At 45.6% G+C, this 25315-nt stretch overlaps 1 protein-coding gene and 1 long non-coding RNA gene across 9 annotated transcripts; one reads left to right on the top strand and one right to left on the bottom strand.

Moving 5' to 3' along the window:
- Positions 1 to 107: 107 nt before the first annotated feature.
- Positions 108 to 25315, top strand: LOC122187003 (membrane cofactor protein-like). Of its 8 annotated transcripts, none has more exons than XR_006181227.1 (14): positions 108 to 287; positions 1025 to 1216; positions 1787 to 1883; positions 2509 to 2594; positions 2966 to 3172; positions 3864 to 4046; positions 4987 to 5175; positions 5803 to 5994; positions 6306 to 6332; positions 6782 to 6848; positions 19901 to 20067; positions 20939 to 21114; positions 21847 to 22356; positions 24587 to 25315. XR_006181227.1 is itself a non-coding variant. In XM_042884114.1 (12 exons), the coding sequence occupies exons 1-11, from the start codon at positions 128 to 130 to the stop codon at positions 8687 to 8689; spliced, it is 1485 nt and encodes a 494-aa protein (XP_042740048.1). In that variant the 5' UTR covers positions 109 to 127; the 3' UTR covers positions 8690 to 8709; positions 19901 to 19923. The 8 variants fall into 8 exon arrangements, 4 of the variants coding, with proteins under 4 accessions (XP_042740051.1, XP_042740048.1, XP_042740049.1 ...); XR_006181224.1 differs by having other exon boundaries at positions 21847 to 23212; XR_006181225.1 differs by having other exon boundaries at positions 21847 to 23216.
- Positions 15321 to 23357, bottom strand: LOC122187008. The gene is made up of 2 exons (XR_006181230.1): positions 22946 to 23357; positions 15321 to 15851 (listed from the first exon to the last, which is right to left on the bottom strand). It is a non-coding gene; the product is annotated as an uncharacterized LOC122187008 (long non-coding RNA).

Genomic DNA, 25315 nt, shown 5'->3' with positions numbered 1-25315 from the left:
CAGCCGGAAAGAGGCTGGGCGGGCCCTGCCTAACAAAAAGCCCGCTCCACGAGCTCGGAGCCGCCGTTCTCACGCGCTGCCCTCAGCCCGGTGGCCGCTCCGCCCTAACGAGGGGGCCGGGCACAAAATGGCGGCCTCCGTTTCACAGAGCGGAGGGATGCGCAGCGCACATGCGCAGCGCTCGGCGCGCCGTCGCCCGAGAGAGGGACGCGGAGCCGCGGGCATGGCGGCGGGCGCGCTCGGGATCGCGGTGTTGTTGGCGGGGCTCTGCGCGGCTCGGGCGCAGGGTGAGCGACGAGAGCGGTGATCTGTAGGGTGGGGGAAGGTGAGGGGGCTTCGCGTGCCCGGTGGAGGCGGGGAGCGGGCGGGGAGCTGCAGCGGCGGCGGGAGGAGAGCGGGCGGCCTGTGGGGATCGAGGAGACAAAGGGAACGGCCACAGCGCGGGGTTGAGTCGTTGTGGCGCTGGGAGGACGGAAGTTGGCTGTTATATTACGGGTTTGGGGGCTTTTTTTTTTTTTTTTTTTGGTGTGTGTGGTGTTGTTTTGCGCGAGGGGAGGAGCTCCTTTGTGTTCGTTGTTTGCTTTTGCTGCTGTAAGGTGAAGAGGAACGGTACTCTGCGCGGATTGTGTCATAAACTTAATCAAAAACAGAAAAAAATAGGAACTAGAAAGTGGTGTGTTTTTGAGGTAGAACGCTAAAGAGCAACCGAGCAGAGCAGCAGTGAACCTGCACCAGTGTGGAGTGGGTGCTGGGTGTGATCAGGGTGGGAACTGGAAACCCAAAACCTTAAGGACTGTAAAAACAGTGCTGGCTTTCAAGAACTTCATTACTTTGTGCAGGTGCCCAGACTGCATGGGGCTCTGGGCAGTGCGGTCTGGTTGGGCACCCCATGGGCTTTAAGGTCTCTCCTATGATTTGTTTGCATTAACATCCTTCAAACCGACTGCACTGCCCTTGCTTTGCCTCCGCTTGTATCTCCTCGTGCTGATAAATATTGTTTCCTTCCTTCCCCACGCTCCCGCAGAATCCTGCACACTTCCAGACAACGTTCAGTATGCAGAGCTCATGGAGGACTTCAGCACAATGAGCAGCTTTCCTGTTGGAACCAGTGTGAGTTACACCTGTCGCCCTGGCTATATGAGGATCCCTGGGATGCCTGTTGATCGAACGTGTGGCAAAAACTTGATGTGGTCACAAATAGAGACGTTCTGTACAGGTAATGTGTGTGTGTGGCCTTGTAGTGGAAATGTTAAGTTATGGCCTGAAGCAGTGATTGAGCACCTGGTGGGAAGGCAGGGCCAGCCCAGGGGAGCTCAGGTGCATGCAGTGCACCTGAGTGACTGGAAGAGGTGGAGTCAGGATCCAACTCCTCCCAAACCTCATTTAGGGGTTGGTAGTGGGGGTGAGGGCATCCCTGGAGATGCCATGCTGGAGATCCCTGCCTGCCTGAGGCTTTCCAAAGGTAAGCAGCTCTTCTTCATTTCTGTATTCATGGCTGCTGATTTGGACTCGTTCTCATTTGCTGTAGCCAGAGGTTTTGCCACTCTGCTCTTACCATCTCATCATAGCATTACAGACCTCTTGCTTTTTTTTTTTTTTATTTTAATTTGTTTTTCCTTTGTTGTTTAACAATTTCAGTTGGTTTTGAGTGAGATTAATTTTCTGCATAATTTAAAATGAAGCTTGAAAAGTTCTAGTGACGTTAAGGGCAGTGTGTCTTTGTATGTAGCTACAAAGATATAGGCTTGTTTTTTTTGTTTTTTTTTTTTTTCTTCCCTTTCCCCAGCAAAAAGATGTATTCATCCTGGAGAATTAGAACATGGCTTTGTTAATGTGACAGATCTTACATTTGGTTCAGCAGCTACTTTTTCTTGTGAAAAAGGGTAAGTGTTGGTTTTTTGGTGGGGTTTTTTTTTTTCCTATTTAGACCTGATTTGAACCAAACCCGAACTGAGGTTCTTGAGTTATAGCAGGACAAATCACAGCAAAATTTGGTTTGATTCCCTGGTTTTACTCGCATCAAATTAGGTGTATATAATAAAGTGTTTAGCAAAATTTTGCCTGTGTTACCTCTAACAATTTCTTTGTTTACTGTCCCTGTGGCACAGGAATTAAGTGTATATTCATTGCACTTCATTATTACATTGTGTAGCAGCCTGTTTGTGTGTAGCACATCAACTCAAAAGCATTAAAACCCCTCACAGGATTTTTTTTTTTCTTTCTCTTCAGGTTTTCTTTAACATTGGTGACTTGATGGTATTAGGTGCATGTCTGTAAAGGGAGAGGTTCTGTCTTTTTCTTTAGTGATGTCTCATTTGCTTCTCTCATTCTCAGAGTTGAGTCTATTAACAAAATAGCTCTGAAGATAACATTCTCACCATGAGAGAAGCATGGTGTGTTGTGTCTACGTAGTCACAGAACAGAACTGTGTAAACTACATTTCTAGCTGCTTCCTGGAGAAATGAATGTTATTAGGTTTCACCTCTTTGAATGTTTTCATCTGTCTAGGTACAGGTTATATGGAAATAGTCAAATTTCCTGTGTAATTAAAGATAAAGGCGTTGACTGGAATGGAGGTCTTCCTGTCTGTGACAGTAAGTAAAGTACTGCTGTATTTATGCTTTGTACTCAGACAGTGGTAGTTTATTTTATCATATAGCTGTGTGCTGCACATTCACTGGTGAAAGAAATGATGGTAAAATGGGGCAACACTTAAATTTTTTTCTTGAGCTACTGGGGATGTGCCTGAGGAATCGGCACTGAAAAGTGTCAGTTACTGCTGTAGTAAGTTAATAGCTATTAAAGTCTACCTATTCTTGCTACAAATGACCACAGGTCTTTCTCAGGTAGAGCTAAGACAAGTTACAGCTCTGTGTTGGATTTTTAAGTGCAGTGACTTGAAAATCAAAGCTTTTTACTTCTGGGAGCAAAATTCTCTTAGCTAACTTTTATGATTTCATTCTAGAGGTTCCTTGTGCTCCTCCTCCAAGTATAGCCAACGGGCACTACACTGAAGCAGACAACTATGTTTATCAAACAGCAGTAACCTATAGCTGTAATGATGTCCAGAAAGGAGAAGATCCCTTCTCGCTGGTTGGTTCACCTTCTATTTTCTGCACAGTTGATGAGAACTCAAATGGTGTTTGGAGTGGACCACCTCCACAATGTAAAGGTTGTTTGTTTCTCAAGTATAAATAACTCTTATAGGACTCAGATTTCAATATCTGCCTCTTTTGGAACTGGGGAGCTGAGGGGATGGATTTCCCTACAGGGGAGGAGGAACTTTGTCTTCTGCTGGTGTAAACTGATAAAATTGCAGCGCACCTCAGATCAGCTGCATTGTGGATATTGGAGTATGATATACAGGCTGGCTTAGAACTTAAATTAATACTTAAAATAGGAGCACACAGTTGGTAGAAGTGGCAAGGACAAAGTGAAGGAACTGAGCTGGAGTACCTAATAAAAGCATGCGTGAACAACCACCATGCTAGTGCAGAAATAAGCATAAAGTTTAGCAAGCATGTGGTGGTGTTTTGTGTTTGTAGGGAGAAAAACTGGATGCTTTCTTCTTGTCACTTGAATGCTAACCGAAATAATTGAGTTGTCTGAAATTCTGCTGCTGTGTAGGAAGAATTAGGTGGGTTGGAAGTGGGACGCGCTTTTAGTTGACTGTATACTGTTGCAAGTCAATGGCTTAAATCATAGACAATCTGGGCATTGGAGAGAGCAGGCTTCTTGGGCAACCCAGTCCAAACAGTTCGAGGAATTAAGAAACTTTGTTACAAGTATTAAAAGTGCTGCGACTGCTGTGAAGATACTGTTAACAAATGTTTCAAAGCTGCTTTTCCTCTTATGTATTTCAGTGGTCATCTGTGAAAACCCAGATGTAGAAAATGGAAGAAAATTATCTGGGTTTGCATCTCACTATACCTATGGGAGCACAGTTATGTTTGAATGTGATCCAGACTATGTCTTGTTTGGGAACGATGTAATTACTTGTCAAGAAAACAGCACCTGGTATCCATCAATACCAACTTGTAAAAAAGGTAAGTTTTTATATAGGAATCCAACTTTTCTTGTATGTTGAGAGTGTTGTTAAATCTTAGCTATAATTTAAAGCAATCACACTGTAGTTGAAAGTCAGAAGCTAAGGAAGTTGATATTGAGCCTCATCATGACAGCTGTTCCAGGTGTTCGTGTGACCTCACTCCTAGCAGTGTTTGAATGAGAATGAGTTGAATTTTAGACATAGAAGCTGGGGCACGGGTGTAGATGTGGTTGTAATGGCATCCTTTGTTCAAGTGATATCATGAAGAAATGAGGATGATAGATGTGCATTTTGGAGTCTTGATAGAATGTACAAGGGTTGTGCATAATGAAGAGATCAGTAGGGTCCTTCTTGTGTACTCAGAATCATGATGTGTCTGAATCTGTGCTCATGCCTAGCTCTTCAACTCTAGCTTTCCAGGCATCAGAATGCTTTGTAGGTTTTTGACCAAGCAAATTGTTATTAGGCCTAATTCCCAGGGGCCATTGAAGAGCATTTTCTGCAGTCTTCCTCCTCCCACTGTGCTGGAGGTGCAGGGAATGTGACTGAAGAATACAGTCAGAATTTCATGTATGTATGTTCTAATGATATTCTCAAGAATGAGAGCTACTTCTGCAAAGGATGTGCTTGAGTGCTTCATAATGGATGAGTCTATAAGGCACCCGAGAATGATTCGTATGAAAAACAATAAACCAAAGAGTACAGACATCTCAGGTGCTGTATCATCATGCTACACTCCTGGAGTGATGCTGCTTTTAAATCTTCCATAGAAAACATTTATACTTAAAATTATGGTAAAGGTAGAGGAGAAGCTCTAACAATTCAGGTATACTAATAGCGTTGTATTATACAAAAGCAGTGTGTGCTTAGAGAGCTAATGAATTATAAAACATTTAAAACTTCTTATTGCTGCATTTGCTTTTAAATTTATGTTTTAGTTAGTGAAGATTCGTGTGGTGCCCCAAAGATCTCCCATGGAGAAGTAGTTCCACCAAAATCTGTGTACTTAAGAGGAGAGTCTGTTCAGATAAGGTGCATTCCTCACTGTGCTTTTCCTGATGGTGGTACAGAGGTCACAGTAACGTGCCAAGGACAAAACACGTGGAGTTCTGAACCAAACTGTGCCTGTGAGTAGAATTCATAATTAGGAAAATCAAGTGACAAGTTGGAAATGTCTGATGTAGTGCTTGAGCCCTGAAGGTCAGAGGCCTGTCAGCGTGCCCAGCTGGTCACAGGTTACGTTAATAGGCTGTGAGTGCCATGGGTTGGGATTTGAGGAACTGCAGTTTTGTGCCATGCTGGAGTCCTCCTTTAGTCTTAGTTTTATGTGTGGAAATGAACACAACTCGAGAGCTGTGTTGAAAGCACTCCCACAACAGGTCTTTCTGAACATTCTGCCTTTGTAGGTGACAGGCTTCATTTTTTTTTTTTCTCCTTTGCATGATGTGATCACTGGTAATATGAACAGAAAGATTTCATCATTACTCTGATGCAGCTCTGTATCCCAGTGAAGCTGAGGTGTGTGTTTCTGCTCATGCATCTGAAGCACGTCCATCAGCATACATTTTTGCTGCCTCTGGGCAGCAGGAAGCCTTTGCATGTAATGTCTTAATGATGAACTGAGCTTCTGATATTTACACGAATGTAGGGACTTCTTGATGGCAACTTCTTTAATCTGTGCCACGTATCAGCTCTGTTCTCAGACTTCTTTTTTTTTTTTTTTTTTCCTCACTTCCAAAATATTTCCTTTTTAGGTGGTCCTGAACCTTCTGATTCCTCTCCAGTCATCAGCCATGGTAGAATAATTGAAGGGAAAAAATCTGTATATTCCATAGGGGATTCAGTTACAATTGAATGTTATGCAGGCTACACATTGCATGGTGCAGCTCGTATTGAGTATATTGGAGAAGGCAGATGGAGTCCAGAAGTGCCAATCTGCAAGTTAAGTAAGTATAAACTGCAAGCATTTCCAATAGAATAAAAATACACATAGAATATTTACTACTTGGGGATGTGCTTTTATATTCAGAAGTCCCTTATTGCAAACTTCTATCTTTATTTTGGTGTAAGGAAGATAGATTTGGGTAAACATGCTTTTAATAATTGGCATACTTAAAATTGCTGTGCAAAGCTGACCTGCTGCAAGGGTCATCTTGACAAGTGTTTGATTCATTTGAGACACCCTCATGAGTACTTATATGGTGCTTTTGGTTAAGAAGCATGCAGTCCTCATAATGCTCATCTACTCTGTTTTTAGGTGCTTATATCATTGCCATCATCTGTGGTAAGTATCATATCATTCCTGAATGATGTACGACGTGGTGTTTGTTTTTTATGTGCAGTTGATATTGTGGTCATTACCTGGGACTAATAGGAGCTGTGTCTGCAGTTCTGCTTGCTTTGAAAATGCTTGTCTGCTCCTCAAATCAAGCTTTCTACCACCACTTCTTTATAAGTTCATTCCAAAAAAGCAATGAGTGTTGTGAGCTGCGGTGATAGTCCTGAGCTGGTGGTGTTTTGCCATCATGGTGATGTCTGTTCTTGAGCTGAACTCTGCTGAAGAGTCTTGAGTATCAAATATGTAATTGGGAATTAAACCATGTGAATCTTTGAGCATTGGAAGAGGAGGATGCTGTGTAGGATTCTGGGTGTAGACAGCGTTAATTTTTGAGGGAATGTTTCTTATGAGCTGTTTACTATCACTCTAAGGCTTCTTTTTAATTCTTCCTCAAGTGATCGTGGCAGTTGTGGTGTTCCTGGCAGCCTTCTGGATCTTTAAGAAATTCATTTCACAGGAAGGGTAAGTAAGCCTTTTTTACTGGCAATTTCTGTGTGACAGCAAAAGCAGTGCTAACACATGTAGTTGCTTAAGCTTTATCTGCCTTTTCTTTTTTCAATTGTGTGATGTCTGTATGTGAGCTTAGCAGCTGAAGTACCTAACAGCATATTTGACTGTTTCCTTATCTGTTACTTAAATAAGATGCTAACTATCATTCCTGCCATTTTAAAGGATGGAGAAGCACTGTCCTTAGGCTTGTTTTTAAGAAAAGTACACTTAGCAGTGTTCACATCTGCTCCAAAACCTGCCATTTTGTATCTTAAACCAGTGGTACTACAGGTTTATTTTGGCTTCACCTGCTTTATTTCAGTTGTTGTGGGTTTTTTTTGCTTGAATAAGCACCTGGTATCGCTAAGGAAAGTCTCCTTAGGCTTTAAAAGCCGGAGTGGTTTAGGTCATCTGGAAGCCTTGCAAGTGAGCTTCCTTGCTTCTGCATGAAATGTAGCAATAGTAGTGAAGGGAAACGAGACTATGCTGTGTTTTGGTCTAGAAACAGCTTGGATAAAACACTGTGGACTTAATTGAGCCTTCTCCTTGTAATTATATTGACCTAAATGGTCGTGTGGTCTTTGAACAAATAGCAGGCATTGCTACTAGAACGTATGATGTATAGGTAGACTTCAGTTCTGTCGTTTGCAGTAGCAGTGTTTGTTATCTTTACATTACAGACTGTGTAAGATTGGGTGCACAAATAGTGGATTTTGTTTCTTTATGAAGCATGTGTTGCATTTTGAACTTTTCAGAGTAACTGGTTATATATGCTTTTTTGGTAGGGAATTGGCAGGAGGATTAAATGCTTTGTGCATTGCTTCTTGTAGTGATGTCTTGTTGTTTTTAACCTTCTCAGAAGAAAATACTGCTTTCTTGGAGAAGCACTTTGTAACAGACAAAATACTGAAAGCTTAGGGCAGGTCAGGTGGAACAGTGTTATGATATACACCTCACCAAAGCTCACTTAAATTTCAGTAGATTTAATAAAAAAACTGAATAAATGTGGGGTTTATGAGACAAAGGGATGCTTTCAGTAAGAATAACCAGAGGAAATACTCCTGTAGTTCAGATTTGTAGTGAAGTACATGTGGTGCTACTTGGGACGAGCCTGAAGCTAGCTCACACCCAGTGATGTTTTAGTGGAATTATCTTCCCCATGGGGACCATGGCATCTTTTCAGTGACCTAGTGGCTGGGGCTGTGCTGCAAAGTAATGCAGTGCTTTTGATTAATTGCTTTTCGTCCAGCGCTGGGATGATTTGCGACCTGGATAACCCTGATGCAGTCTAGTACTACTATGGCAGCACTTCCTGCCTTCATCTGTGAGGAAACTGCTCAGTGTAGAAAAAGAAGAAGGGATCTAATGGAAATGCATCAAAAAGCAGAACAAAATAATGCTGTATTCCTGAAAATCCCATGCCATCTCACTGCGCCCTGTGCTTTCCTTCAGCTTCATTGCTGTGAGCGCCTGACTGTTAAATCCCGTTCTTGTCTGAAAGCCCAATCTAATCTCCTTCTGCTAGGGCCCAGAGCTCACTCGTTTTCTGGATTCCTGAAACAGCTGAGCCTTTCTGAACCACTCTGCTTCCAGTATCTCATATTGTACCTTGGCTGTGTTTGTCTTCAGCGTACAGCAAAAGCTGTGTCTTGCCCTTTGCTGCTTCTGTGTTCAGTCTGTCGGTTTCATAGGATATTCAATTAGACCTTTTTCCCCTTTTGCTGTTCAGCTCGTATACAGTTGATGAGAGTTGCAAGAAAACATGTATTTTAAAAACAAATACACCAGCTGAGATGGAAGAACTGCACAAATGAATTAATTGAATCTTGAAAAGGTATACCCTTCCCACTTCATTTGGGCATTTGCATTAAGCTTAAGTGTCTTTTCTTTATGGTTTACCCTGAATTTTAGAAGTATGGAATCCAGTGAACCTCAGTTTCCTATAGAAAAAGCAGTAAGAAGCATTCATTCGTTTCCTCCCTTCAGAGGAAACCAAATTACGTGTCTTTTCTGCAATGAGCTCTTTCCAAAATCTGGCTCTTTGAGCCGTGTTGCTGCAGGGCAGATGTAAGACAGAAGAGATCGACTTGACTCTTCCTCGTCAGTATTTTGTTGTTACTGTTCTTAGTGGTTTGAATTTGCACAAGAAATGTTTTTTGCAAACTTGTATCTGTGTTGCTTTTCCCCATGGCACAAATTCTGTAAAGGTAATGACTGAAACGTTAGGTTTCTTATTCTGACTTGAATCCTTTTCGAAGGGACAGTCCTGTATTTTATTTAGTTATTAAATAATGAGTGACTTCTGAGTATTTTTGATAAGCTTGAGAAGGCATATATGGAATTAAGTTGATTCCGTAAGTGTGTGTTAATGAATAGCATCTTTGTCTCTGAAATAAGGTGCTCCTAATTGAGAATTAGTTTTCTGGCATCAGTTTTCTGGGTTGGTTGGCCTTACTTGTGGGGAGAGGAGTTGGGAATTCTCCCTGTCGTGAGCAAAAGGGAGGATTGGAAATAAGGGAGATGACATTCTGATAAAGCTCCCAAGGCTTTATAGCGCATCTAAAACTCCTCGGGGACCTCAAGTAATGGTGCAGATGTTTGTTGGCTTTGGTTTGCTTGTTAGGTTGCTGTGAAGGAAAAGCTGTGCTATTCAAGAGTTTGAAAATGGATGTGGGTTTCAGTGGTCATGGCTGTGATCCTAAATTTATTACCCTCTTGTGTTTAAGTACTGCACGCTTTCCACAGTGAGCTACAGAATCAAATTTTCACTAATGCTTGGCTTCTGGCTATAAAATACATACTAACCATCAGAGTGCATATAAAACACATGGGTTGCTCACAGTGTAGCCTCCAAGTGAGGTAGGAATCCTGTAACTGCTCTGTCTGTGCTCAGCTGCTGATAATATTCTGGCATGGTTTCTTCATCACTTGAAGTGGTCCACTTGGATCAAATCCTTTCCTAATCCTTGGGTCGTTCTTTGCACTCCAGAGCCTGAAACTGGAGCCAAAATCTCACTAAGTGTATTGGTTGCTTAGGAGGAAGCAGACAAGTGAGTTAGTTCCATGATTTCACCTGGTGATTCAACGCTACATCTGAGGATGTGCTTCCAGAATAAATGTAAGAGCTATTTAAATGTGAAATCCCTGATTTGACTTATTTTTCTGTTTGTAGGAAGAGTGACAGCACTCCACATACTGCCAAATACACGAGCTGTAAAGCATGAATGACTCTTTCTGAGGGTGGGAGGGAATTTGCAGTTGGATGTGCCTATCAGAAACGAAAATGAGCGCGCTTATTCGCCTACGGAAACCTAACATACCTCACCCTGTGCTTTATGCTATTGGTTAACTGTAATAGGGACTAGGAGGATAAAAAAAAGATCAGAATTGTCTGCTGTTTTGCTCTGGGTCATTCACTGTCTCCTCTGTGTATCTAACATGGACTTAGAGGCTCTTCCTGCAGCACACATCGCTGTCTGTCGGCCGGAGCACTTACAGAAGATGGTCCAATGTTAGCACTCAATTTCTCAATTGCTTTTGCAGTTGAGGTGGTGTAAATGTTATCTCTAATGTTCTGAAATGTTTTAAGTCTTTGTTCTTCTTAAAGAGATTGGTGCAATGTGAGGCTGCGTCTGTTTGAAATAGTTGCAATTTAGATCTTGTATCTGCTGCTTTCTTGTTTGCCAAAGTTGATTCTGTATATCTGATGAATTAAAATGTGCCTTTGAATCAGAGTTTTAGCTTTTATAATGCCTTCAGGAGGGAAAAAAAGACCTTTGGTATAATCCCAAAGGAGCTGTAGTGGTCTTGTTGCACTGGGGAAGTGAAGGTTTCCCTAGCAGGGGTATCTCCTGCGTTTGTATTTATTGGCCTGTTGACAGAAGGAAATCAACCAAAACCTGCTGAGAATCTGTGTGCCCGTCCTTGGGATGTCTGATGTTATTATGATTTTTACTTTGAATCTTGATGTCCATTTCAGAGACAGTTATGTTGCTTTTCAGAATGAAATGTTTTCATATGAGTTTAGCTGAGCTGAGCGAGGACGGGTCTTGGCTTTGTGGGTTTGCTGCCAACATGCAGGCAGCTTCTATGCACCCGTTTTCCCAGAAGGAGCAAGTCACCTGGCATCAGGTGGCCGAGGCATTGACTGGGCTGGATTGGCACTGCTATTGGGAACGGGTTGTTTCAACAGCACAGAATTAGTTGGGGTTTCGTTGGGATGCTCCCAGCGGTTGTTTTTGAGCGCTCCTAACAGTCTCCAGTCCTGAAGAAGGGGTTCTGGCTGTGCAGAAGTGCTTGCTGTTCACAGCCTCTCCAATAGCTGATGCTTAGTTTGCCAATTGCTTGTAAATACTGTGAAAATATAATATACTGAGAATTGAGTGTTGCTCATTAGCTGGCTTGTGTGTGGCATTTCCAATATCTCGCGATATACTGAAATAGACCGAAAGCTTGAGTGAAATGACTGTATAAATCTGGCTTTATTTTTATATTTTTATGAATGTAAAGATGAGTGGTGGCTTGTATTATTACAAATAAAGATATTATTTGGCAGTAAGTGTTTGTCTTTCATTTGTTGTGTGGTGGACGGCTGTGTTCTGTTTTCCTAGAGGAGAACGTGAGTTGGGTACATGAAAAGTCAGGTGTGAGGTTTGTGCTCCAAACATACTCTTGTTTCTGCACAGAAATGTGTAGTCAGCTGCCTCAAGGTGCAACCTGTCAGAGGAAGGGCTAGAAAAGTAGCTAGTGTGCTTTATTTTGTAATTCATGATTGTTATTATCTGCTATAGACTGGAGCACTTGAACGTGGTGCTAGCAGAGAGGCTGGCTGTGATGAAAGCATCGTGTTGTTGCCATCTGCTGGTGTGTCAGTGGTTGGTAGTTGTCCACATTACCAAAATCAGCATTAGTGCTGACTGCTGAGCGTAGGGTGTGTGATGTGCAAAGGGAGCTGGGACTGAAATGAGACTCAAAGAGATTGGATGTTGTCCGGCAGGGAACCACGTCATCTGTCTACCTGAGACAGAGCCTGATCCCAAGTAGCACACAATTTTATTTGAAAGAAGAAGCTGTGAGTAAATAACAGTTTTAAGGCAAACAAATGGGATACAGCGGGCAGGAGGGAGGCTGGCTGTGCTGCTGTGCGTGAGTCCTGACTTGCTCGAGGTGAGGGACCTCAGCTGGGTGTCAGAGCAGATGCTCCGCTTTCCCCTTAAGCGTCCCATGGTGCTGAGTGTCCTCCTGTGCTGCAGGATGGTCGGTCAGAGGTGTAACTTCGGCTCAGAGAACAGGAGAGCACGCAGGATGTTTGTGAAACAAGGCCGTGCTTCTGCTGGTGTTTATTTATAAGGACTCTGGGGCTGGGGGGAATGAAGTTTTCCATTATTGTTGCTTTTCCCCCTACATCATAACCGATTTCAAATGGTGCTAGACAGAAACTGAGACTCTGAACACCAAGAGAAATCGGTCAGCCTGTGTAAGAGACATTTTTCTGGCTCAGAGAAGATCCTCTTGCAGATGACAGCTATGCATTCTTTAAAGAAGACTATTCAGTGCTCTATTGAGTGCTTCATCCTCAGCAATCGCCCTTTCTGTGTATGTAAACGTGTTTGACAGCAGCGAGATCAGGCAAAAGTAGTTTAGTTTGGCTTCATTTTTGTGGTTTGGATGCAGAAATATAAATGTCTAGCAAAACATTACTGGAAGGGAGCAGCAATAAGCTCCAAAGAAAGTAACTTTAGGAAAAGGAGTGGATTCTGTGTGCATCAGAGTGATTTCATCACTATTATTGAAGGCACGTGTGGGTTTGTTGACTGTTGAGATCAAACTGTCAGGGGGAGCTTCTGTGTTTGCAGAACAAGTCCTTGGAAGCTACAGGATGGTAATGCTACAATGAGAAGATCCCAGAGCACACAGATAAGGTACATTTGCTCCAAGTTAGTAAATTAAATGCTAGCTTCTTAGTGACTGGGTAGGAGGAGAAATGTACTCTTTGCCTGTCAGGGTGTAAGAAGCACATTGCTGGTTTCCATGCAACTTTTGGATGATTTTACTCTGAACAACTCGAACTCGGCAGCCATTGTTTATTAAGTAGCAATACATTGGAAGGAAGATTTTCCTGTTGTGCCCCTAACTTCCAGTGGGTGCATACAGTGACTGTATAGTGTCTAGAAATCAGATGGCATTACAGAACGGATGGCTGGCAGAAAAAGAAATGATGGGGGAAAGTGCTGGTTTAAAGAGGATAGGCTGTCAGTGAAGTTAGCAGCTGCTTGATCTTCTCCCACGCTGTAATTCTTGCTCCTAGAACACTGATTTCAAATGGTGCTAGATACAAAGTGGGAAAATCTAAGCCACCATGTGAAACCAGCTTCCAGAGGAAGACAGATCTTGCATGTGGCTGCAGGCTGAGAGGGGAAAGTCCTTCATCTCCACCGTACCTGGAGAAAAATTAATTTATTTGATGTTATTAGAAAGCGAGACGGTGACTGTCGGGTTAGTTACTTTATTGATGTGATTTTGAGCATCTCATGGACAGCTGAGGCTCCTGTAGGAGAAATGAGACATGTGCTGTAGAAGCCCAATGCTCAGCAGGGACTGTTGTTTCCTTTGCTCGCCAGGTAGAGTAGTAAAGCTCTTAGCAGCAGGTGGTGAAAAACATCTGTTTTCAGTGGTGCTGATTTTGGAGGTGAGGGGGGGGGGGAAAAAGAAGTTTGTGCCATCCAGAAGCAATCTACCATCCCATTCAGACAGTCAGTCTGTATCCCCTGCCCTGGGGCAGCATTGTGGCTTTCCATCACTGACTGATCTCGGCGCCAACACAGGACAGGTGGACACACAGCAGTTGGGTGCCCTTGGTGACAGGGGAGGGAAATGTGACTGTCACGATGGGTCAGCTCTCACGTGGTTTGTAAATAGGGTGCTCTTATAGAGCAGAGAGGGCAGGGCTTCGTGAGAAGACTGAAATCCTGTCAGCAAAAAGGAACTTCTAATGAGAACGAATTACGTGGAAATGACTTTGAGTTGTGGGCCAGAATGAAACCTAAAAAGGGAGCGTTTGAAAATATAACTGTAAATGGTTCAACAAAAGTTGCTGGGAAGGTGGGAGAGCGTGAAAATGAGCGGCTGACGGCTATTGGGAATGGAAGGGGTGCGAACAGTGCTGTGCTGCAGCCGTGGTGGTTACCCTGCAGCAAACGTGTGGGAAGAGATGGCTGGCTGCAGGCCTGCCAACCACTACACACGTGCAATTTGCCAACTGTCAGACCCCGGCCGCTGTCTCTAACCTGTGCTGACACAGAAGCTGGTTTAAGGTGGGATCGAGGTCAGCAGAAGCAGAGTTGTGAGTTTTACTTACTGATACCCCCGGGTTTTGGCAACTCTTAGCATCAGTTTTGTAACCACACCAAGAATCTGCTTCAGTATCTACATTTTCTAATGCACACCCACAGATAGCGGAGGAAAGCTCAAGGAAAGAAGCATGTCCTTCCAAGAAAGGGGGGGTGGAGGAAGGGGAAGGAGCTGTACTAGATTACAGTCTGGATATTTACTGTAGTTTCTAAATCCATTAACTGGGGCAGCAGGGTGAGTGAAAAGTGGAAAGCAGGTTCCCTCCCCAGTGTCCATCTTGCTGGCACAGTTATTTATGAGGCATCCTATATTATCAGCATAAAGGTTTACTACTGAGAAGCTGGGCTGCAAGGTACTGCTGCCAGAGGTTGGCTGTGGCGCTGCAAGGACCACTGCAGCATCCTGTGGACACGGGCTCAAAGTGAGGGTCCCTTTGTGGCTGGTTTTGGTTTTGTTTTTTTTCAATATTGAACACCTTGTGCCATTTGTGCCATTTAATGCCTTAACAGGAGGAAGAAAGGTATAGTAAGGTTTTTAAAAGTTGCTGGAAATGTCACTTATGTTTGCGCTGCTGTAAGTGAGAGCATCGCTGGAGATGTGAGGCAGAGGAAGATGGCGAGTGCCTCTGACCCCTTCCCCTCTGCACCTCCCATAGCAGCCAAAACTTCCAGAAATAGCATGCAGCAGTTAAAGACCAGTGGCTCACTCATTATTTATAGTTTGATTAAAAACAAATTTCCTTTTGGGCGTGATTAAGGTGATGCTGTCCCTCCTGCAGATCTCCCTGGGCCTCACCAAGCTCCCTTTCCCTGCATGCAGCTGGGAGGTGTCAGCCCTTGCTGCCAAGCTGCAGATACACCTTACAGGAAGGATCCATCTGTGACATTGTGTTCTTTTCTTTCCAAACCCAGTAGCGTGCTGGGGCAGGCAGCGTGCAGGAGGAAGGAGAAAAAGAGAGCAGCTCAGGACCATGTGATATGCATAGCATGCATGTATGCAAAACCAGTGTTTGTCTCAAGCATTTGCTGGGTGTGTTGGATGTGTGTGTATGGGGACACGTGCAGAGACAAGCAAATATGATCAGTTAGAGTTGGCTTTGTCAAAGTATTCCAGAGTTTTTGTAAGTAATAGCAAAGAAAGTACGGTGTTATTATTCTTTTTTCCTTTTCTGATGTATTTTAGCAGCAGCAGCGGTGTGCTATAGCTTCCTTCAGAGGAACCTCTCTAAGCCTTTCAGGACTCCATGCTGCTTTATATCCTCTAGACAAGGCAAAAAAAGGCAAGAAATCCCTGTCTGCCCCATGAAAGGGAACCTCCTCCCTAGCTGAGGACCTTTAATGTAGTCTGCAGGAACGTGGCAAGTCAGTGCTGCAGACCTGATTTCTCACAACTGCCTATATATATAAGGGCAGTTTCTGGGCATTCTGCAGTGAGCATTTTTTTTTTTTTTTCTCTCCATTTTGAAATGCCAGAATTAAATTCTTGGATCATCCATTTCTGGTCTCCCCTGCAGGAAATATCCCTGTTCTGCATGCAGAGCTGAGGCAGAGAGGCAACCCTCAGTCAAGAGATGAGTCAGACCAGGCCAGGTGCAGGACAGAGGGGTGTGACAGTGCAAGTGGTGACCTGTAAGGGAAATTGAAATGAGTGAACTTCTAAGCTTTCAAAAAAAAAATAAGCTTCCTCAGCTCAGGGGAGCGTGTAACTGCATCTGTTTGTTGTGCAGCTTTGTTACTCGGCGGAGTTGCGTGGGTCAGGTATGGACAAATGTGCCCTAACTTGCAGTCTAGGCTAATCATTAGTGTGCAGTGCCTTCTGCAGCTGCAGCACTGACCAAGGCTGGGTGCAGGCAGGTAGGTGCTGCACTGCTTTGTGGGTTTGATGCTTGTGACTAGAAGACAGCCCTAGAGATGCTGCTGCTATTCGGGGCAGCACAAACATGCACCTCCCTCGTGAGCTCAGAGCATAATGGAGACTTTATCCTTCATTAGGACCAGAAGAAAAAACTTCAGGTCACATTCCTGAATGAACGGTTTGTTCCTTTAGTTCCACTCTTGCAGCTTAAGAATTGTGCTGGAAATAATAAAGTGAAAAACAGGTGCTCTGAGTCTACAAACTCATGCTGCCTGTGCTGCACCAGCAAAAAGAAAAGAGGGAGCTTGAACATTGCACCATGGCATGCTGTGGTGTACAGTACTACAGTCTGTGGGATTTCTAGTCCCTCACAGCCTATGGGAGCAATGGGAAATCCAGGTCTGCTTGGGTCACTGATCAGTTTTTACATACAGTGCAACAGCAAACAATCTTTTTCCAGATTATTCAGAGCATGCCCTGTGATATGCAGCATTGCTGATGGTTGGAATTGGGTTTGTGTTCAGGTCAGAGCTGCATCTTTGCCTTTCCTCTTTGCAGGGTGGTTTCACTCGAGCACATTTGTGTGTGGTTCTCTGTTGGTGCTTTGAGTGAGTTCTGGACTTTGTCCTACCGTGGTTTTGGTGCCTACCAAAGTTTTCCTGAACAGGGCTGAGCCCTGGCCTGGCAGTCAGCATAGGTGTTGTATTGGTGGTTTGGATGCAGCTAACCTTGTCTTGAGGGCTAAATAACACTAGAATCAGCTCGGATGCATCAGCTGATGTGATGGGCTGTAGCAACCCTCATGTAATGGTTGTATTTTTTTCTGTTTGGATCTAATAAAAGAGGCTTAAAAATGTCTAAGAAACCCCTTAGGTGTAGGAGATGGTTCTTCACAGTGCAATACTACTAATATAACTGTGATTTATTTGCAAGACCTGCTTGGTTTTTTGTCTGCTTTTAATCCCAAAACTTTGTGTTGCACTTAGCACTTATTTGCTATTCTCCTGATTTACTTGTCCTAAAGCTATTCTGAACTGAAGGGAACATTAGCATGGTGATGACTGTAGGGGTGCAAGCCATTAGCATTACAATTTCTGATCTTCTGCTTCCCATCTGCTAATCTGAAATTGTTTTGACCTGTGTGCAGTCATACAGTTCTCTTCCCCCTTTACTTTTGTGAGAGTTCCTTTGCAAAGCCACAGCCTGCTTGGAGGGCACAGGAAGCACTGAGCTGCTGAATCCTATTGAGGATTTCAGATGATTCAAAGAACGGTGAGGCAAATTCACACAAGGCAGAAAAGCCTTGCAGTTGCATGACCTCGGTCATGGAGAAGCAGTAGGAAGGAATAACAGTTCAAACTCATCAAATGTAGCTATGCACAGCTTGTTTGAACAGCACATCACACAGCTAACCACATCAAAAAAAGCCTCCACTAAAGCAGCTGAAACCAGGAAAGTAATTTTCTGTTCCTAACTCCTGTACCTAAGCATCACCTCAGAATATACAGTGTTATCGCACGTCTCGAAAGAAGTCACAGGGAGATTATTGTGATTCGTGTAGTCTATTCAGGAACACGGTGTTTCTCTAGCACTACAGATCCAAATACTTCAGGTAATGTCAAGAAGGGAAGCCCAATTTTTCTTTGTCGTTGAAGAGACAAAATGATGTCTTGTAGAAGTGGTGAACATAAGGGAACAGCTGCTGCCATTTTTTAACTCAAGTGCAGCCTGCCCTTAAGCCACATATGTACTCTGCCACATTCTAACACCACTCACAATAGAAGGACCTGGCAAAAAAGCTGGAGAAAATCTCTAACCCAACTCCCTCAGGCAGTTTGCTTTTTGCCTGTTCCCAACATTCTCATCATCCTTTCTATCACAGAAACATCCCTATGTTTGAGAGCCACTGCTGCTCTGCATCAGAGCTGCAGAACCGAATGCAGAACAGCATGCTGGTGGACACGTCGTGTGCACCATTTGCACTGGATAAAGATTGTTTGTGTGGGGAGCTGAAGAGATGTGCTTAACTCAGAAATAGCTCTCTTCCTTGGAAAGCTTAAGGTCTGAATCACACTGTGTTGGCTCAGTTTTTAGCAGACAAGCTATCGCATATGCCTCCCTGTAGGCGAAGAGTCGTCACTGGCATCAGGATTAGCAGCCAGGTTCTTTTCCTTTGGAAACTGGAGAGTAATGCTGCAGGCTAAGGCAGGCTGGAAGCACGGTCAGAGCAAGAAGTGGCCCAGGACAGGATTGCTGGAGGTGGGCTCATGGAACTGCAAGCAGGAAGGATCTACTTATGGTGGAGCTTGGCCTGGGCTGGCTCTGCTGGACCCCCACATTCCTCAGCAGTTTAAAAGAAGCCAACCAAACTGTTACTGTGAACATGGGGACAAAATAAGTTATTTTGCTGAAGATCCTTGAGGCATTAAGTACTCAGTGCTGCCTATGGAGCCGAGAAGACTAGAGCAGGGTATAAAGTATGCCTATTGATGTTGCCCTGAGTAGCCCACTGAAAATACCATTGACATAGACAGGTAGAAATGCCTCAGAAAAAGGTGGAAATCTGGCAGGGGGTGAAGCAGCCTTAGAGCTGAGGTGCTTGAAACTGAAAGCACGAGAGGTAGCAGCAGTGTGACAGACACCGCTGTGGAGTCTGCCTCCTAATGACTACAGGAACAGAAATGCAAATATATGCGCTCTTTTTTTTTTCCCCTTTGGAACAGAGTGTAAGTTGATGCCTAGTCCTTCAAAATACATCACTCCTGTCTCCCAGCAGTCCGAAGGAAAGAAGGGGAGAGAGAGCCAGAACAAAGTTTTTGAGCAAGTTTTTGTAGCTTACTCGAGAAGCAAATTGCAGATCAGGGTTTTAATACTCTGCTGAGATCTGGCGTATTTTGCACCTACGCTTCTAAACTCAACTGTCCCCCTACTGCAGTAGCTTCACCTTCACTTTCACGCCTCGCCACCAGGTTCGGAGCTCAAGCACTGCAACTGTTGCAAGAAATGTGGACTGGGAGTTCCAGGACCTGACAATGAGTCAGGAATGACCTTGCAGCGGGCAGCTATTGTACCTCTCGGAGCTGTGCCAGTATAAACGGCACTTGCATCTCAGAGTGCAGTTGAAACCATTTTGTGAGATTCCCATGTTGGCCATTTCTTCTGCCTACTTTGCACCAAACTGGGTGGGTCAGTACAGGGCAGGGTGTTCCCTTCTTGCACCATAACAAGAGCATGGTCCCAGCCCTAGCTCTCAAATAGGTAGGTATACAGAGAATATGGGTGACTCGGGCCTCTCTTGCATGCAGCTCCCTCCGTTGGCACCAGTACTAGACATGCTTAACTAATGCAGCTTTAATCTCAACCTAACCCCCCCGCTACGCCCATATTAAACTGTAAGAAAATGTCCTTATAAAAAAAAAAAAAAAAAATACAAGGCGACAGTGAATTTTCTGGATAGGTCTGGAAGTGATTTGTAAGAGAAGTGAGGAAGGAATACTTGGCATCTGGACGTTCTAATGAGTTTTCCCAAATAAGAAAAACATTTCCTCATAGACTGTAAGCTTCTCACAGCATCAGTAAAGCTCCTGACACAGAGCCCGACGCTGTATTTGTATGACATGGAAATTAACAGCAGCAGCAGCACTGCAGGCTCAGAGCCTACTCTGTGAGCAACAAAATGGCTAGGGGTGCTGTTGTGTTCATCTGAATTCCTTCACCGTTTGTGGGTGGTAAAATCAGTGGGTGCCAGTATCCCTGCCATGTCAGGTATGGTTGCGAACTTAAGCATCGATGTTAAATTAATGCTTCTAACATGATTCTAGCTTGTGCCCTCATCAGCTCAACCCCACCGAGCAGAGACAGCAACCAACAGCAAAATCGGACTGCGTCACAGATGTAACATGACCATCGGCAAAACAAGTGCAGAAAGATATCATGGCTGTCTCATCGTTCAGACAGCCTTCTTTCAGGATCACAGAAGAATGAGCTGGTAATGCTTTTACGTTTATGTCATGAGCCTTTGCGATTCTTAACTGTCCCAAATTTTGCAGGCTTTGAACGGTCTGAACTCAAAAGAAAATGGCACGTATTTTGCCAGCAGACCCAATGCACTGCTGAACGCTGCGTCACAATGCCGCACTAAGGCTGAGAGTGCAATAAACCCTGCTTTAAAAAGAAGGGAAACCAAAATATTGAGAAACACGTCAGTTTACCCAAGTGTCAGAGGGAGAAAAGATAGACAGCTTTAGCAAGACCTTCTGAGGCAATGCACAGGAAACCATTGTGGAGCAGCTAGCCATGTACAGCTAACATATAGCATTCACATGCACAAAATACCACTGTCCTACAGAAATATGCCCTGTCCCCTTCTTAGCCTTGTTTCTTGCAAGCCTCACAGATTCCACCTGCTGCTAGTAACCTCAATTCCTGACTAATGCTATTTACAGACTAAGTTTAACATTGAACTAACTCCTCTCTCTCTGTCTACTTTTCCTGCCTGCACTTAGTTGCAAACTATCAAAAAGATAGGAGCAAAAATAAATGCATCCTTACACTGAACACAGCTACTCAAGAGCATGCATACCCTTACTATAGTGGCGGCAAGTTGCACCTTCTTCCCAAGCACTGAGAAATGCCATTAAGATACACTACCTTTGCAAAGTAATGGGGTCCTCCATCCCCCTGCTGTGATGAGGGAAAAACATGGAGGGTTCTCCCTTCAGATAGGCTTAACCCACTGTTCTCCCACGTAAAAAAGAATCAGTTCTTAGTATAGCTGCTGGCTGGACAGAATTTCCTCCGCGGCTGCCTTGCACTGTTCCCACAGATGTGTGTATTTATGCCTGTCCATCTTGCTGTAGGGACCACCATTGCTGCTGCTATTCCAGTTGCTCCCCTGCTCTGCGGAACTGGCGCTGCAGGAGGCAAGGATGCTCCAGACAGCGATGGGCTCAGTGAGTCAGGAGGGGCTGTGATGACTGCAGCACGAGCTGAACCCCCCCTGGAATCCGGCAGGAAAGGAGAGGAGGCAAGGAAGGTAGAGATGGGGAACAGGAACAAACTGGGGAGTGGCACCTACTGTCTGTTTGCTTCTTCCCTCCCTGCTCTTGCCACCACACTGCTGTTGGAAATGGCGTCCTCCCCTCTGGGTTACTGCGCAAAGAAATGGTCGGGCATAAAACCGCAGCGCTCACGGCCTGTATCAGCCGGCAGCCCCAACCTGGGCAGATGCAGTGTGCCAGCACAGCCCCTGCCTTCAGCCTGACAACCAGAGGAGAGGCGCTGCTGTGACCGTAGCAGTGCAGTGCTCAAGCTGGATCTAAACCCAGAGGTTGTTGCTAAACAACCGGTCCTGACGCTTGGTATGTCAGTGAGTGACGAATATAGATTAAATGCTTATGCTACCACATCCTTAAACTTGGTTAAGCCTTGGTGTGATGAAGGGCTATGGGATAACGTGCCCTGCTGTACAAGAAAGCAAAGTTACTGCTCTGTGCTTAATCGGGTGACTTCCACAGCCAGAAGGATTGAGTTCAGAGCCAGCTGTGTCCTCAGAACTTCCCCGCACATCTTCACTGATGGGCACTTGAGAAGAGAGGTGACAAAACAGCACAGTAACTGGTGCAGGGAATGAAGCATTCTCCTCTCGGCATCTCCTTGGCCACTCTGGCACAGCTGCCTGCCCACACTCTGTCCGTCCTTCCCTCCCTGTCCTGTCCTCCTTCCTGCCCACGTCCTAACTCTGCCCTTCCTTCTGCATCGTTTCCAGGTGCCCCGAGCAGCTCGCAGTGCAGCTCGTGCTTAACCACTGCCTAAGGAAGAGGAAAAGAAGGAAGGAAAGGAAGAAATAAAAGCCCCGAAGCCAAGCTCTTTCCGTGGTGGAGCTTGGCAGCTCTGACACGTCATCGTGACAACGGCACAGCAAAGCGAAACCTTCCCGGCGCCGGCGCGGGGCAGGCAGGAGGCGGGGACCGAACCCGGGGACCGAACCCGGGGCAGCAGACAGACCGCACCGCAGGGCCGGACCGGGCCGGGAGCCCCCGGCACTTTGAGACGAGCGCAGCCAACATTCGGATTTGACACCAGGCTCTCGGCCAATCCGAGAAGGCTTTTCACCTGCCATCGCCTCCTCCGCCAATCAGACGGCGTGTTTGGGCCGAGAGCCCTCCCCGGCCAATCGGGAGCCGGCTGAGCCACTTAGTTAATGATGCAGCAGTACAGGGAAGACTATCACATGTGAGCTGGAAGGCTGCCAACATGGAGACACGGAGAGAGCAAGGTAAACAACTTTCCAACGCCAAAATGATGACATTTAATCCCTAAATGCTAGCTTCCCGTCTCGACTCATCCTTAACCCCTTTCAGCTGGTGTGGAAGCGTCTGGAAGGCACCGTGTACCTGTCCCCAATGCTTTTAAAAACTGGCCGATGTGCCCTGCAATGATCACTGCGTCACCGTTTGCCACTTTCTGAACTACGCAGTGACAAAGCCCTGATCCCAGCTCACGGGGTGGCTGTTAACCCCTGCACCCAGCCCTGCCTCCACGCCAGCCCTCGGGGGGACGGCAGGGAATAAAAAGCCTGAGCAAAACACGAAAACAGCAGTCTGCAAAGTTGTCATCTCTCTCCCACGACTGCTGCCCTCCTCTGCATTACAGCAATGCTGGCAAGAGTGGCATTCGTACAACCTGTGCCGACGTTCCATTGAGAAAACAGCTCTGACGCAGAGCAGAGCAATCATACCCAGCCGAAATAATAATGAAGGCACTTGGGGAGCTGAACTTAGGGACGATGGGGGAAGGGGACGCCCTGCAAAGCATTACAAAACGTAGATGCAGCTCCAGCCCCATCCTGATCAAAGGGTACGTACGTGGGAAAGACGAACCGGACCGAGGAGCTCTGCCCGTGCACCAGCTGCGCAGCGTTCAGCCCTCCGCTTGCTGTGTAGCGCCGCAGAATAGAAGGTTCCAGAAATTTCCTTTCCGTTAACCCTTTCGGCGTCTGCCCACTCTCCCTCCCCGCGGGATTAAGTGCGCCGGGTCTCCAGCATCGTCAATGGGCGAAGCCTCCTACGCCAACCGAGCCCAGATACGTTCTCTAAATGACACCGTCTGGTGACAGGAGCTCCGTCCCTGGTGTTGGTATTACTTCTCTTTCTTGAGCCCTCTCTCCCTCTCTGGCTGCTTCTCTCCCCTCTTGCTGCAGCAGGGCTGTTGCTGGTAGACCTATCGACGGAGCTTGCTCTCTCGCTCTCTCGCTGAGCTCTGTGACGCAGCTCTAAATTCTCCAGCCTGCTCCCTGTGTTATAACAGCGGAACTGCAGCCTTCCAGGGAGCCCGTGCCAGCAGTGCCAGGGCCAGGCACACCGAGGGAGCCTCGCTCCTGGACGCTGCACCTTTTTTTGGTGATTATTATGTTCCTCACCTGTGCTTCTGTGCTGCCTTCCGAATCTCGCAGCCTCGCATCTCCCTCTCTGCTTCTGAGTCATGCTTGCTGGGTTAACTCTTTTAGGATTGGTAGTCAGCAACAGAAATCTCAAATGAGCGCAGCTGAAACCACAGCCAACTTTGTGGTGGTTTCTGCTTTAAAAAAACCAAAGCAAATCTTCTTGGCTCTAAGAAACAAAAACACACACACACACACGTTCCAGTAGAGAGTTAGTGCTTCTCGATTAACTGTTTCGGTGTCAGGAACCACTGCTTGCTGCCCTGAAGTAAAGGGATCTGGGCCTACATCCTGTGAATACTCAGTCAACATTACCTTGTAGCACAAAGCAACTTAAAAGGAATCACTCATAGGAATGGATGCGGGACTTCTGGACATAAAAGCACAGAAATGCTGCTGGATCCACGTGATCATGTTATGCTTGTTGCAAGACATTGATCTGACTGTGGTTCAGCCACTGAGCAGAAGCAGTGTGTAGGATAAGGTACTGAAAGTGCTAGGAACTACTTAATCTGAACAGTATTAATAAGTGTTGCTGCACACACAGATTCAGAATGCTCAGTGTAGGCAGGGGAACTAATAGCTGCATTCTGGGAGTCTCCAGAATCCAATCATCTCTGTCAAAAAGGTTCGTCAGCAGCTGCATATTGCAGCACAGCAGGCACAGCCAGGCAAGCAAAGTGCTGCTGCTGAGTGGCTCTCCTCTCCCATAGCCCTCAGCCTTGTGTTAGTTCCAGTGCAGTCAACTTCAGCACCAGGCAGAGGAAGCGCTGCTCCTGTCTCGGAGCCTCGAAACCGGAAAATGTGGAGGAGGATCAGTGGTAGATGGAGCATCTGGGAATCAAAGCGGAGCTAATGGAAAGCCAGCCCTGCATGAGGGAGTTCATGCGTCAGACTGCATGTACAGCAGAGCCAGCAGCCCGTTTGAAAACCTCGGAATCAGGAGAGATCACTACGCAGAGGCATCTGCCATTTTAGTGCTGAGCTCTGGAGCTGGCTGTGAGCTTTGGGCTTTTCACTACAACCAGGGCTGAAGTAACCACTATTTTTTTTTTTCTCTTTACAGCATCTGAAGAGCCTGAGCTATTTTGGGATTTGTCTGTACTACACTGAAAATGACACCTGTTACACACAGACATAAATGAGAAGAATTGTGAGCTCTTGGTTTCTCAGATACAGTTCTACCATGGAAAAAAGATAGGAGCTGGGGATGTGGGAGGGCAGCGTGGGGTGAGGAGCTGGCCCTTGTGAACTGAATTGTCAGCAGTACAGGGAGCACAAGGCTTGTTGTATCTGATGCAGACCTCCCTGTGACCAAGAGCTTGATCAACGAAATGCTGCAAGATGGGGTTTCTTACACGACCAAACGCATGGGATTTCAAGCCTTACAGATCTGCTCTGTGGCCAAAGCTGCAAGCGTTAACTGTTTCAGTTAATTGTAAGAGTGCTTTGGCTACTTAAATGAGTCACTCAGCAGTGATGCTCTGAAGTAGGCCAGCACTTTGTGCAAGGTTGCGCAGTCAGTTTCCGTTACTCCTGAGTTATCTCAGAAGCTCAACCAGCACAGAGGCAGAGAGGATTTCTGTGCTCCCCATTGCTGTGTCTGCCTGCAGCCCATCTGATCTGCAGTGCCCACGGGTGCCAGCCCTGTTCAGACCACCCTGCAGCCCCCAGGCACTGAGCATGGCAGTGGGATGGACAGAGCCTGAGAAGTTGGGACAGCTGATGGGCATGCTTGGCTCCCAGCAACGCTGGTATATTAAGAAAATAAAATGGAGCTTTGGTTTATTTCAAA

This window comes from Lagopus leucura, unplaced genomic scaffold (assembly GCF_019238085.1).
Source record: "Lagopus leucura isolate 7727_CA_CO unplaced genomic scaffold, USGS_WTPT01 Super-Scaffold_100043, whole genome shotgun sequence".
NCBI classification, from domain to species: domain Eukaryota; kingdom Metazoa; phylum Chordata; class Aves; order Galliformes; family Phasianidae; genus Lagopus; species Lagopus leucura.
The sequence above is the reverse complement of the archived record's forward strand: the minus strand, read 5'-3'. Positions and strand labels throughout refer to the sequence as shown.

Bases quoted from the DNA above. Each gene is read 5' to 3' on its own strand.
- LOC122187003 (XM_042884114.1), top strand. From the start codon at position 128: ATGGCGGCCTCCGTTTCACAGAGCGGAGGGATGCGCAGCGCACATGCG. The intron at 4,047-4,986 runs GTAAGTTTTTAT...TTTATGTTTTAG, and splicing joins AATACCAACTTGTAAAAAAG to TTAGTGAAGATTCGTGTGGT. The intron at 6,333-6,781 runs GTAAGTATCATA...TTCTTCCTCAAG, and splicing joins TATCATTGCCATCATCTGTG to TGATCGTGGCAGTTGTGGTG.